The sequence below is a fragment of the Phyllobates terribilis genome, unplaced genomic scaffold, assembly GCF_046119375.1.
Source record: "Phyllobates terribilis strain yellow unplaced genomic scaffold, ASM4611937v1 Scaffold_1__5_contigs__length_1240528914, whole genome shotgun sequence".
NCBI lineage: Eukaryota > Metazoa > Chordata > Amphibia > Anura > Dendrobatidae > Phyllobates > Phyllobates terribilis.
Genome location: NW_027362761.1, coordinates 702909550 through 702922321, shown reverse-complemented (window position 1 = coordinate 702922321; position 12772 = coordinate 702909550). Strand labels below are relative to the sequence as shown.

At 43.2% G+C, this 12772-nt stretch overlaps 1 protein-coding gene across 1 annotated transcript in view; it reads right to left on the bottom strand.

The window, feature by feature from the left end:
- The window catches only part of RAB8A (RAB8A, member RAS oncogene family), a 55629-nt gene that overhangs the window by 20168 nt on the left and 22689 nt on the right, over positions 1-12772 (bottom strand). Inside the window, exons 2-3 of the mRNA XM_073685804.1 lie at positions 9919-9979; positions 3955-4015 (exon numbers count right to left, since the gene is read on the bottom strand). Coding sequence (XP_073541905.1) covers positions 3955-4015; positions 9919-9979 — 122 coding nt within the window. The remainder of the gene's footprint in view (positions 1-3954; positions 4016-9918; positions 9980-12772) is intronic.

Genomic DNA, 12772 nt, shown 5'->3' with positions numbered 1-12772 from the left:
CCCTGTCTGTGTAGTACAGTAATTAAAGCATGAGGTTATGCTACAAAATACCAAGTTATGGCCTTGTAAATAATGAATTACTCTCTATGTTGTGGTCAATAAATAGTATATGAAAAACTTTTGACATTCAGTTTTCTTTAATTAAATGACCAAACCTCTATTCAAAAGCATTTTGGTTAAAATTAAGGTCTTGCACGATGACAACTTCAAGCACTTTCAATTCACCACCAGGGAAATGGCATCACAACAAAAAGACAGAAGTAATCACACTTTAAAAAAAAAAAGTGCAAAACTATTGGTCGCCACTGTATATTCAGTATGAGTCGCCATATAGCCTCTTATATACAGTATGAGCCCCATGTAGCCTGAAATCACGTAATCGTGTCTGCGGTCTCTCACTCTGTTGGAAGAAGGGGCCGACAATGTATTCACCGCTGTCTGCATCCAGAGGATGCGTAGAGCGGAAACAGCAAGCAGCGGCAGCTTGATGTCGGCTGTCTCTGTCTGCAGCTAGAGGGCCGGATGTGGCCCACGGGCCGCACTTTGTCCAGGTCTGGTCTTTGGCCTCGACGACTCATCCGAGTGCCGTTTTGAAAGGGGGGGGGGGGGGGGGGTTCAGACCCAAGCCTCCATGGCACCAATGAACGTGAGAAAAAACGCAACGTGAAAGGAGCCAAAAAAAACTATTTAGCCCTCCTGAAACAGCTGCAGCTTGACACTGTGTAAGAGAAGTCAATTCTTTGGGAGCTCAGCACTTCAGGCTGAATGCTCTTAGGCCATCAGGCAGGTATTGACTGTATAGGAACAGGCCACATTACCCATATATAAACAGGCTGTAGTATTTACAGAGGCATACAGCTAAGCTGATGAAGTCAGATTACATGGTTTCAGCCATTACATCCATTCATCGCATATATTTACGGTATACCCAAAAAATCTAATCACCATGTGTATGACACTGGGATCATTTCTGACCACCAAAAAACGAAATCACTGTATAATGAAGAAAATGGAAGGTACAGAAAGCAAAAACACTGTCTTGGATAGCAGGCTCATGTAGATATGCCATAAATCTCTCTCTATGAGAAGGTCACTCTGGCATTATGTGCCCATCATTCTGCTAAGCACTTTGCCATTGGAACGATGTATAAAATAGCACAACCAGAATAGATATGACGCTTTTAAATACATTGAAAAAAAATAAACAAATATAATCCATATTATATAAGTATATTAATAGAGTTACTGCTGCAGCCATTACCTTTATCCATACCAATCACAATCAGCCTCACTGTAGTCTAAGCCCATTTCTTAGTATACTTTTGGCTAAAAACAAACAGTTTTGCACCTTTTATGACTTTTAAAGGTTTCCTATTGAACTGGACACACCATATAATTGTGGCTGCAGAGCAGATAAGAAGGCTCGGTTAACACCCAAGTGGCTGTTAACAGTTTTCACTGGGGGCGTGTACTTCTTCTCCCTGTATGATGCGGACCAATCATAATCAGGCCAAAACACTCTAGAGAGAACACCGCACCCCACAATAGTATACAGCAAGTTTCTCAGTGTGTGAGATGTAATAATACAGCTCTGACTTCCAATTCTAACCTCCTGCATAAGACAGTGTGGGGGAGGGGCTGTACAACTGAGGTTGGCTGTGTCATTACAAACCCTTCAGCCAGCTCTTCTCCTTTCATACTCCCACTGCTGTACTGCCCCTCCCCACACACTCCCTGTCCACAGGTGAGAGCTCAAAGGATGTCAGTGTCACACTTATGTCTGTTGTGCTCAACTTGTAATCGCTCTTTAGTGAAATGAGAGCATGATGTCAAATCTCCCACAGTAGTCCAGAACAGGTTGGCTACTCCTGTGTGAGATGTAATGAGAGTCTGGAATTCAGTGCTGAGCAAATAAAAGTTGCTGTGAGCACAGCAGATGTACCGTATTTTTCGGACCATAATACGCACCTAGGTTTTAGAGGAGGAAAATAGAAAAAAAATTAAAGCAAAAAATGTGGTCATGATGCCCTGTTGTAGGGGAAGGGGGCTGCTGCTGACACTGTTACAGGGGTAATGTCCCCAAATTCTGTACTAATATTTCCCATCCTGGCATGCATGGCGCCCCTCATCCCCAATCCTGGTATGCATGGCACCCCTCATCCCCAATTCCGGTATGCATGGGGCCCCTCATCCTCAATCCTGGTATGCATGGCGCCCCTCATCCCCATCACGCTGCACACAAAAATAAATGATTGTACTCACCTTCCTTCGCGCTGCTCTAGCACTGCGTCCTGTTCTGCTGTCAGCAGCTGATCTCACCATGTGAGCAGCGCATGAAGTCACTGCGATGTGCCCTCACACGCTGAGATGAGCTGCCGGAATAGTCACTGCTCTCCACGCCGGGACTATTGCCATAAGGAGTAGTGATTATTAAATTTTCCTTAGTAGCGTGCACAGTGTTAGCAGCAGCCGCAGAGCAGCTGGGCAATCGCATGTGCCCGCTATTAAAGAGCTTGAATATTCACTACTCCCCACGTCCATGGGAGTGGGGAGTAGTGAATATTCGTGCTCTTTAATAGCGGGCACACATGATAGTCGAGCCGCTGCAGGAGTCGGCGGCTATGGCTGACACTGCGCACGCTATTAAGGAGTATAAATATTAAGTGCTCCACACTCCAATGGGCATGGGGAGCAGTGAATATTCATTTTCTTTAGCAGTGGACACTGTGTTGGCTGCAGCAGGCGGCTCCTGCCTCCTGTGCCCTGCCGCTCCCCTCCTCCCATCCACAGCAACAAGGTACATTTGGACTATAAGATGCAACCCCCATTTTCTCCAAAATTTTGGCGGAAAAAAAGTGCGTCTTCTAGTCTGAAAAATACAGTAAGTGTACGGTAAGAGACATCTCTGCACAGGCAGTGTGGGGGGAGGGGTTACAGCATAGGTGACAATGCTATGAAAGAAGAAGGGTTTGTAATGTGACACAGCTAAACTCCGTTGAACTACCCCTCTACCCACATGGATTCATGCAGGAGGTTAGACCTGGAGATCAGAGCTGTATCATTAAATCTTACACACTGAGGATCCTGCTCTAAGCTATGGTGCGTTCTTTCCTTTCAGTGTTGCTTATGATTACTCAGCATCACACCGGGAGGTGTACACACACCCAATGAAAACTGTCTCAAACACTTGGACTTAAAAATTAACTCATTAGGGGCCAAATACTTTGATTGCCTCCCCATAGCGAAGATATTAGCAAAGAAAAAAGAAAAACAAAACACGATTTATTCTGCTCTGCAGCCATTAATAAATTGTATGTCCAGTTCAACATGAAAAATTTGGTGAAAAGTCCTCCAACTTTCTTTTGTTCTCTTCTGTAGCAATTTAAAAAAGGTAGAGTGGGTTTGGGATGATAGTAAAGAGGAAGTAAGAAAATGTGTGTTAATTGCAAGAAAAAAAATTGAAGGAAGTTTTTATGTAAAACTATATTTTTTCGATTTCAAACTCAAAGAATGGGCAGCACGGTTGCTCAGTTCAAATCCCACTAAGAACAACATCTGCAAGGAGTTTGTATGTTCTCCCCAGGTTTCCTCCCATACTCCAAAAACCTACTGATGGGGACTCAGACCTATCACAGACCTAACGGGGACAGCGATGATAATGTCTGTAAAGTGCTGTGTAATATGATGGCGCTAAATAAGTGAAAAACAACAAAAAAAAGAGAATACTTAATTTAAAAGAAAAAAAAAAAAAGTATACATACAGTCCAGAAGCAAACCACATTGAGGGGAGAAGAAAAATAACTGCAGCTGCATCCCCCTCCCAGTCTTCTATTTATGGTCTTACTTTAGGCAGCTGAAATATTAAAAAGTCACTTCCCTCTCAATTAAAATAATAAGTAAAACTGGCTGAAAAAAAAGGGAAAATTTCATTTTACAATGGTTTTCACGACTCACCATTGCTCCTCTGTAATAGGCAGTGGTTATAGTTCGGAATCTTTCTTGTCCAGCTGTGTCCCTAAGAGTGAAAGAAAAAAAATCAAAATTAACGTGGGCGTGCATCTAGTACAATACATCAGTCTTCCAATGGCCATGGAATGTTACAGTCTTGTTTCTAAAACAATATAGATATATGTCAGTGGGCCCTATATATCAAGGTTGCCCCATGAGAAAACCTTCACAGACCAATGTATCAATTGGAAACTGTGGGGAAATATGGCTGTAGAGTTGAATTTCCCTGCAGCACCACCACAGGGGAAGTTTAGCATTACACACTTATCCTTAAAATCAATGGGCTGTGTAAAGTGTTCCTTCTTGTAAACTCTAAAACTTTACTTTCAAACACTGTATACAAGACTCCACAGAAGAAAGGCCTTTGCAGCTTATTTCACTCCAGAAAAATGCCACTAGTGGTACAGGAGCAACGTGCATGTAGAAGCCATGAGAAGGGCAATGAGATTTCTAGCAACATTTTATACCATCTATCATTCATACACCATAAACAATTGCCTACAAGATGTGCACATTAACACTTTAAAGAGAATCTGTCTCCAGGTTTTTATGATGTAATCAGAGAGCAACATGACATAGGGACAGATTCACGGATTCCAGTGACGTGTCACTTTTGGTCTGCATGCAATCGTTTTAATACAATCACTGTTTTGTCAGCTGCAGATCTGCCAGTTCTCTGAATGCTGAGCTCTGTATAACCACATCACACCACTGATTGTGTACACTGTGCATAGGCAGACAGCTGCCAGAAAGCTGCCAGTGATGGAGGTGGAGGCATGGTTACACAAAGCAGTTAACCAGGAGGCATGAGACACCCAGTCCTCTAGAGATAATCTCCTGCTGATAAAACACTAATTTTATTGAAAACAGCAATACACGGCCTAGTAAGTGACACATCACTGGAATCAAGCTCTCAGAATCCCTTTAAGGTGCTAATTTCACTAAATGAGAGACCCGCAGCAAGACAATCTGATCTGCAGAAGAGAGTAAGCCAAATTTACAGTGGCTTTCATCATCTCCAATTCCCCAGGCTCCAGTCATGTTCTAAACATAGCAGAACATAACTAAATCCTGTGCTGGTACCCTGGAGCATTTCTGCAGGTTATATTTATAGATACGGGTATACACCAAGCATGTGGCAGAAATGTATAAGAATGCATTCCATATGACGGGAATCTCAAGGAGGCTTTGTCTCCGCTCTGGTCTTATTGCAGCCCATTTCCGTGCCGCAGATCACTGCACACAGCCAGCATTGTAGAACAGAACTCTTACCTACTCTGTAGATCTTACAATGTTGTAGTTGAGTCAAGGATAAAAATCTACAGCCTGCTCTACGCAATTCAGAACTTACATGACCGTCTCTCAGACAGAGGATAACTGGTACTAGAACTGGCGGCATGCCAGCGGAGAATATTAATGGAACGTGCTCTAATGCCACAGCTTGGTGCGATGCTAGAATGCAATACTCTGGCAAGATGAAGAAAAAAAAAAAATGTGCTTGAGGAAATAAATCTGCCCATAATAAAATACATATCACCTACTATGATCTCCCCAGTGTTCATTATCAAGTTCTGTATCTCCATTATGGCTGTTATGTCAAAGAAGCTTACTAGGACAGCCAGGGCCGGACTGGGTCAAAAAAGCAGCCCTGCCACACAAACCCCACATACTATAAGGGTATGTGCACAGGGTCGGTATTGGCAGCACTTTGAATGCAGTATACTTTATGTTGCGTCCAGAGCGCTGCACGCAGGTGAATCCGCATGTGTTCATTGAACCATGAAGAGTCACCACATCCTATACATTGCACTGATAGAAATTCTCTTGCAGACATGCTGCGGTCTGGAAAAACACGCCACATATCAGTGTCCGCGGGTGCACGGAGACGCATAGTGGGCATGGGATTTCTACAAATCCCATCCACTAAGCTCTAACATCTGGCCGCTGCGGATTGCACGCAGTGAAAGTGCTGTGCGTACAATCCACAGCAATTGCTGATCTAACCTAACACTCAGTACCCCCGATCAGTGAATTTTGCTTTACTTTGTCGTACCCCTCACTCTCCTAAAAGTAGTTATTTGAAGAGCCGCATGTGAATGGCAACACAGTGTGCATGATCAGCCACAGCTCCATTTACATGGTGCTCTACAGAGGTCAGATTCTCAGGATCATGGAGGTCCCAACAGTCGGATCTCCAGCGATTAGACAGTTATCCCCTATCCAGATGAGAGGGGATTACTTGGGATAATCAATTCAAACAGGTTTGCCAATATTTATTTTTATTTGCCCATAGTAATATTGAAAATACTAAACAAATATTGATGCCTATCCGACAACAGGGCAGGAGGGGTGGTACTTTGCAGTGTGTATATACAGGGCAGGAGGGGTGGTACTGTGCAGTGTGTATATACAGGGCAGGAGGGGTGGTACTGTGCAGTGCATACATACACAGGGCAGGAGGAGTGGTACTGTGCAGTGTGTATATACAGGGCAGGAGGGGTGGTACTGTGCAGTGCATACATACACAGGGCAGGAGGAGTGGTACTGTGCAGTGTGTATATACAGAACAGGAGGAGTGGTACTGTGCAGTGTATATACAGGACAGGAGAAGTGGTACTGTGCAGTGTATATATACAGGTCAGGAGACGTGGTACTGTGCAGTGTATATGCAGGACAGGAGACGTGGTATTGTGTAGTATATATACAGGACAGGAGGAGTGGTACTGTGCAGTGTATATATACAGGACAGGAGACGTGGTACTGTGCAGTGTATATATACACAGGACAAGAGATGTGGTACTGTACAGTAACAAACTCTTCAGAGCAAACTATGCAGTTAGAGGCATTAGAAGAAGCTATTAATTTGTGTACAATATACAAGACCAGCTTTTCAAAGTCAAATCTGTGTCCGGATTGCCCATCCTAAACTCTTAAGGCCCCGTCACACATAACGAGATCGCTAACGAGATCGTTTATACGTCACGGTTTTTGTGATGCAATAGCGATCTCGCTAGCGATCTCGTTATGTCTGACAGGTAGCAACGATCAGGCCCCTGCTGTGAGATCGCTGATCGTTACAAAGCTTCCTGGACCATTCCTGGGTCGTTGCGCTCCCGCTGGGCAGTGTGCATCGCTGTATTTGACACCTTATCAACGACCTCGTTAGCGATTCAGAACTGAGACACGTAGGCGTGCATAAATTGGACTTTTCTGCGCCCCTCGTCCCTGATTGGTGGTCGCTACAGAGTTCTCATTTTCCGCCGTGCATAAAGAAGGCAACAGAATAGCGATTCCATCCTTTGTTTCTGACCTCGTGCTGGATTGCAGATCCTAGCAGAATTCTCCGGGCTGTTGATATCCGTTCATTTAACGGAGTCCTGATTTTGTGTAATTTTATGCACGCCTTTGTGACACAGTACAGTCCCTATCAAGGTGTGGGTCGTTGAAATAGCTGCTGTGTGAAAGCGTCCCAACGACCGCCGAGATCATTAGTTAGATCGCTGGGGCGGCCGAAATCGTTGGGAAGTTCTGCATGTTTGACAGCTCCCCAGCGATCACGAAACGACTCTCCAGCGATCCCAAAACCATGACGCAATAACGATCTCGCTAGTGATCTCCTTATGTGTGACGGAGCCTTTAGAACTCAGTTGTCCAGTCATTTGTTTATTTACCTACCATTAAGATAAGCAGATAACCTCAGACTCCACACAGAATGAATGACTCCCTGACACACAATGGTACACTGACAACAGTAGCCAAGCAGCTCATTTTATGACCTAACAGACCAGCTCACAGGGCATCTGCCCGATAGGCCCGGACTGCTATTCTGTCTTGAGGACAGCCATCATTTCCAATGCAAAACTCAGAAAGCAGGCAGCTCCTAGACAATATTAAACACAGAACTGGCCATACACAATCCAGAATGGCCAACGTCGCAGACCAAATACCACCAGGGCAATGCACACTTGAAAAAGACTTACAAAAGACTTCAGCCAAATAGTATATTCTTCCAACTCAGTCTTACGGGGGTCATACACCTTAGAAAGCTCTGGGTTAACAGATATTCAACCCAGGACCCCATATATTGTGCTTGTGCAAGTGTTCTTAATAGGATCAGAGGAATAAACTGCTTTTTAGTGGCAAATAAAAATTACGTTTTTTGCTTTACGTCATCATTTTCCGAGACCTGTAAGATTTAAATGTTTACGTCGGTGGAGCGGTGAAGGTTGCTCTTGTGTGGCAAGCTGGCGCTGTATCGACACTACTTTGGTATAGATATGACGTTTTGATCGCTTCTTCAATTTGCTTGCAGCATTGCTGCAGCAGAAAATAACCTCACAGCTTTGGCATTTACATTTTTCTGTTCACATTGTTAACCGCTCAGGTTATTTGACTTTTACGAAGCAGTGATGCAGTATTTATTTAAAATCTTTAATGGGGACAAAAGAGGGGTGATTAGATTTAAGGTTTGTTTTTTTCTGAATTTATTAGTCCCTTTAGGGGATTTGAAATAAGTATCACTATACTAAATGCAGCAATACTTTGTAAAAAAATCACACTCTCCATTGAACCCACAGGCTGGGAATGGAGCACAGGTTCTTCAACAGACCCCCAGCTGCTATGACAACCCATGAGGGCCCCATGATCGCGTCGTGGGGGCGATGTGCGCGAGACCGGTCCACTGTAAATGCACCCATCACAGATTGACAGTGGCATTTTTTGAGCGTGTCCCAGTAAAATCAATTGGAAGATTACTCAGAGTATTTGAAGCAATTTTTATATGTGCCTTTTGTAGTAAAATTCACTTCTAAAACCCTTGCAAACAATATGGTGTGAATATACCCCAATGGGGAAGAGGTGATGAATGCACACGGCTCTCTACAATAGGTCATGGGTTTTGTGCTTTAGGCCTAATATTTGACAACTCCCATAAACTACAGTGGAAAGTCAGACATGGAAGGCCGCCTGTCTAATTCCCAGACTACTTTCTGGAGTGCCGAACCCCATTCTCCTGATGCATCTACACCGTGCACCATTAGTACTTGCCAGTCCCTGTTCCTCAGCTGCCGGACACTATTCTTGTGTGTGTGGCTGCCCACATAGGTAACCTGTCAGACAAACATTTGTGTGTCCATATGTTTGTGTAGGATGGCATCACGACCCACAAGTGGCCTCCAAGCTGCAGGTTGTGCACCCATGCATGAGATGGTCGGCCGGTCTAAGAGAACTTGCCAAGTTGGATACTTTACCACTAAAATGTATAGCCACTTTATACTTTATAACTGCAAATATTTCATATTGCTGATAAATGCTAAAAATAAGAACTTAAAGAGGTTGTTCAGGCTCATCACAAAATTCTGCAGTCACTATGAACTGTGAGCCCTCCATGCTGTGAGGCTTGACAGGATCAGGAGCTAAGAGTGCGCTCCAGGGTTCCTGGCCAGCTTCAGAGCAGTGCTTACAAGCTTGTAACCACTGTGCATGTTTGGCCACTACTGCTATACCGTAGCAGTGGCTGGTAACCTAGGCAATAACAACAAAATTAAAGGCAATTTCGTTATTAAGAACAAAGATAATTTCTAACAAGAAAATTGCAAAACTACTCCTAATTAAGTTTTTCTCATACATGTGAATAAGCTTTCAACATGGGAATACTCCATAATATCTTATTTAAGAATACAAATCACATTGCAAAACACCAGCTCCTGTTTAGAAAATGTAAAAAAATATATTTTTGTTCTATTCAAAGCACCTTGCCATTACTGATGTGTTTCAGATTAACTGGTTCTTTCTGACACTGAACACCGTGAATATGAATGGCCTGGAATGATAACGCCACTGGCCCTCTATGTGCTACTACCGAGGAGAGGTGGAGGATGACAGATCTGGGATGCTTTCAGAGTTACTTACCATATCTGTAGCTTAATTCTCTTGCCATCCAGTTCTATTGTCCTGATTTTAAAGTCAATACCTGTAGAAAAAAAAAAAAATGACAACGTTAATAAAAGAGCCCTAATTCAGATGTGGCTATGGGCACAGTCCAGAATCAGAACTAAAGTTGTGGTTACTAATTCAGCTTCCCTTCCTTTCTAGTAGAGTGCCATTTAATCAGTGGAGCAGTAATGCGAGGCCATGCTGTCTTTAGATTCAGGCATATCTCTTTTGGTGAACGGAGATATACAGTGGCTTGCGAAAGTATTCACTCCCTTGGCAATTTTTTTGTGTGTTTTGCTACCTTACAACGTGGAATTTTACTTTTTTTTGAGGGTTTGCATGAGTTCATGTAAAAGAACATGCCTACAGCTGTGGGCATTTGGTTTTCATTTAATATTGTGAAGCAAACAAAATAGGACAGAATAACTGAAAACTTCAGTGTGCATAACTATTCATCCCCCTAAAGTCAGTACTTTGTAGAGCCTCCTTGTGCGGCATTTACAGTTGCAAGTTACTTTGGATAAGTTGTAATGAGTTTTCCACATCTTCAAGTCTGACCACAGATTCTCAATTGGATTAAGGTCTGGCCATCGCCCCCCAAGGAAACATCACGCAAAAAGCACGTTGGGCCATCGGCAGGACACATTAGCAGTAGTACAGCTTATGGATAAGAAGCCTATGGCGATTGGTCCATATCTGGCGCCTTTCTTTACTATTCAGCACTTGGCACTTTATACCTCTTTTGGTGGCCACATACACCACAGATAAACAGCACCTTTCTATGTACTTTTGGTACCAGGAATGATATAGTTGATATTTCTTGTCTTCCTATACCCGTCCATTCCTTATTCTTATGGGGAATACTGCTGGTGTACTTGAATACTATGTATATATATTAATTTTATATACATTGCTCATGTGACTGTCCCTCTGTTTGTGTTACTGCCCACCAGTCCATATGTATTTGCACCATTTAGCATGTATACTTTATTATTAAAACTTGTTTTTAGAGGTTCAAAAATAAAATAGTGTTTTTTAGTAAAACAAGTTTTTCTGACCTTCTTGATTCTGTTGGGGTTTCTTTGCTCCTGTTGTTTCTGATTGGATACATGTCTTTTGAGAGTACCCCCCCCTCATAGGACCATGGTCCTTCTTTTTGTCCATGTTTCTAGCTATGTCTGGGCTTTGACTAGGCCACTCCAAAACATTTAGACGTTTCCCGTTAAACCACACGAGTGTTGCTTTAGCTGTATGGTTTGGGTCATTGTCTTTTTGGAATGTGAACCTCCATCTCAGCCTAAAATCGCTGACAGACTGAAACAGGTTTTGCTCAAGAATATCCCTGTCACACCATCCATCTTTCCTTCGACTTGGACCATTTTCCCTGTCTCTGCTGCCGAAAAACTTCCTCACAGAATGAGGATGCCACCACCATGTTTCACTGTGGGAATGGTGTTCTTGGGGTGATGAGCTGTGTTAGTTTAGAGACAGACATAGCATTTACCTTGGTGGCCAAAAAGTTCAATTTTGGTTTCATCTGACCACAGCATCTTCCTCCATACATTGGGGGAGTCTCACACATGTCTTTTGGCAAACTCAAAATGAGCCTTACACATAAAAAAAAATTGTGAGCAAGGGCTTTTTCTACCCTCTCTTCCATAAAGGCCACCTCTATTGAGTGTATGGTTTATTGTGGTCGTATGGAGAGATACTCCAGTTTCTGCTTGGGAATTCTGCAGCTCCTTCAGAGTTACCTTTGGTCTCTGTGCATCCTCTCTAATTAATGCCCTTGTCTTGGCTGACAGTTTTGGTGGGTGGCCCTCTCTTAGCAGGTTTGTTGTGGTACTATGGTCTTTCCATTTGAAGGTGCTTGGGTGGGGTGAAGAGGCCCTGTTCCTCAGCGCCGCTTTTTAACGGCACTGAGGAATAAGCTGAAGCCCTGTGGCATCAGCCCCGACTGGTTTTGTAACCGATCGTGGTCGACATCCACGCCCCCTGAGGAAGTATGGAAACACATGTCAGGGCCTCTCCTGGCACTGCTGGTCACCTGTCTTACTTAACCCTTTCCATGTGATGCTTGTACTTTTTATGTGTTGCTGAAAAAACCTCTGATGGTTGTTTATACTGTGACTTGTTATAGGTCACTTGATCTATGTTATTTAACTTTTTCTGCACATTGTCTGTGACTAATGGATTGTATGGGTTGGACTATGTGACCTAGTATAGGTCCAATGTGAATTTGATACCAGCTGTGTCTCTATCTACCCCCTGCTGCCTCACATGCCCATGTTATGTCTTTTCACACATGTTATTTATACCTATGTGTTATTTTTTAAAAAATACATAAATAAAGCATTTCTCTCTTTTAGTCAACATATGTTGTTTTAATTATGTTATTTTGGGGTTATGAAAATATCTATGGTCTCTCTGGTTTATATAATGTTTAGTGGTATGCCCCCTATTATATCCAAGGTCCTATCTGTCATTGCTATTTTGTTGTACTAGAAAAATAAAATAGTTATGGATCTGGGAACAAGGGGAGGAAAAAACAAAAAAGCAAAAACCCAAAAAGGTGGTAAAGGGGTTAAATATCAATTCCTTTGTAACCATCGGACCCCCGCTATGAGAATGTCACGGGTGTGTTGCCACGAAGATCGTCACGAGTACACAGCCTGACTTCTCGCAGCTGACTTGTTGGTGCTTTGTGTTTTCTCGGCAGTGAAGGAGTTAATTCTCTCTCTCTCTGGGCTAGCTGAGGTCCAGCCTCGCCCAGCTGCAATCAATGCTTCGTTAGTGAGACTCCTTTATATTCCTGCAGGTCTGTTTGTGA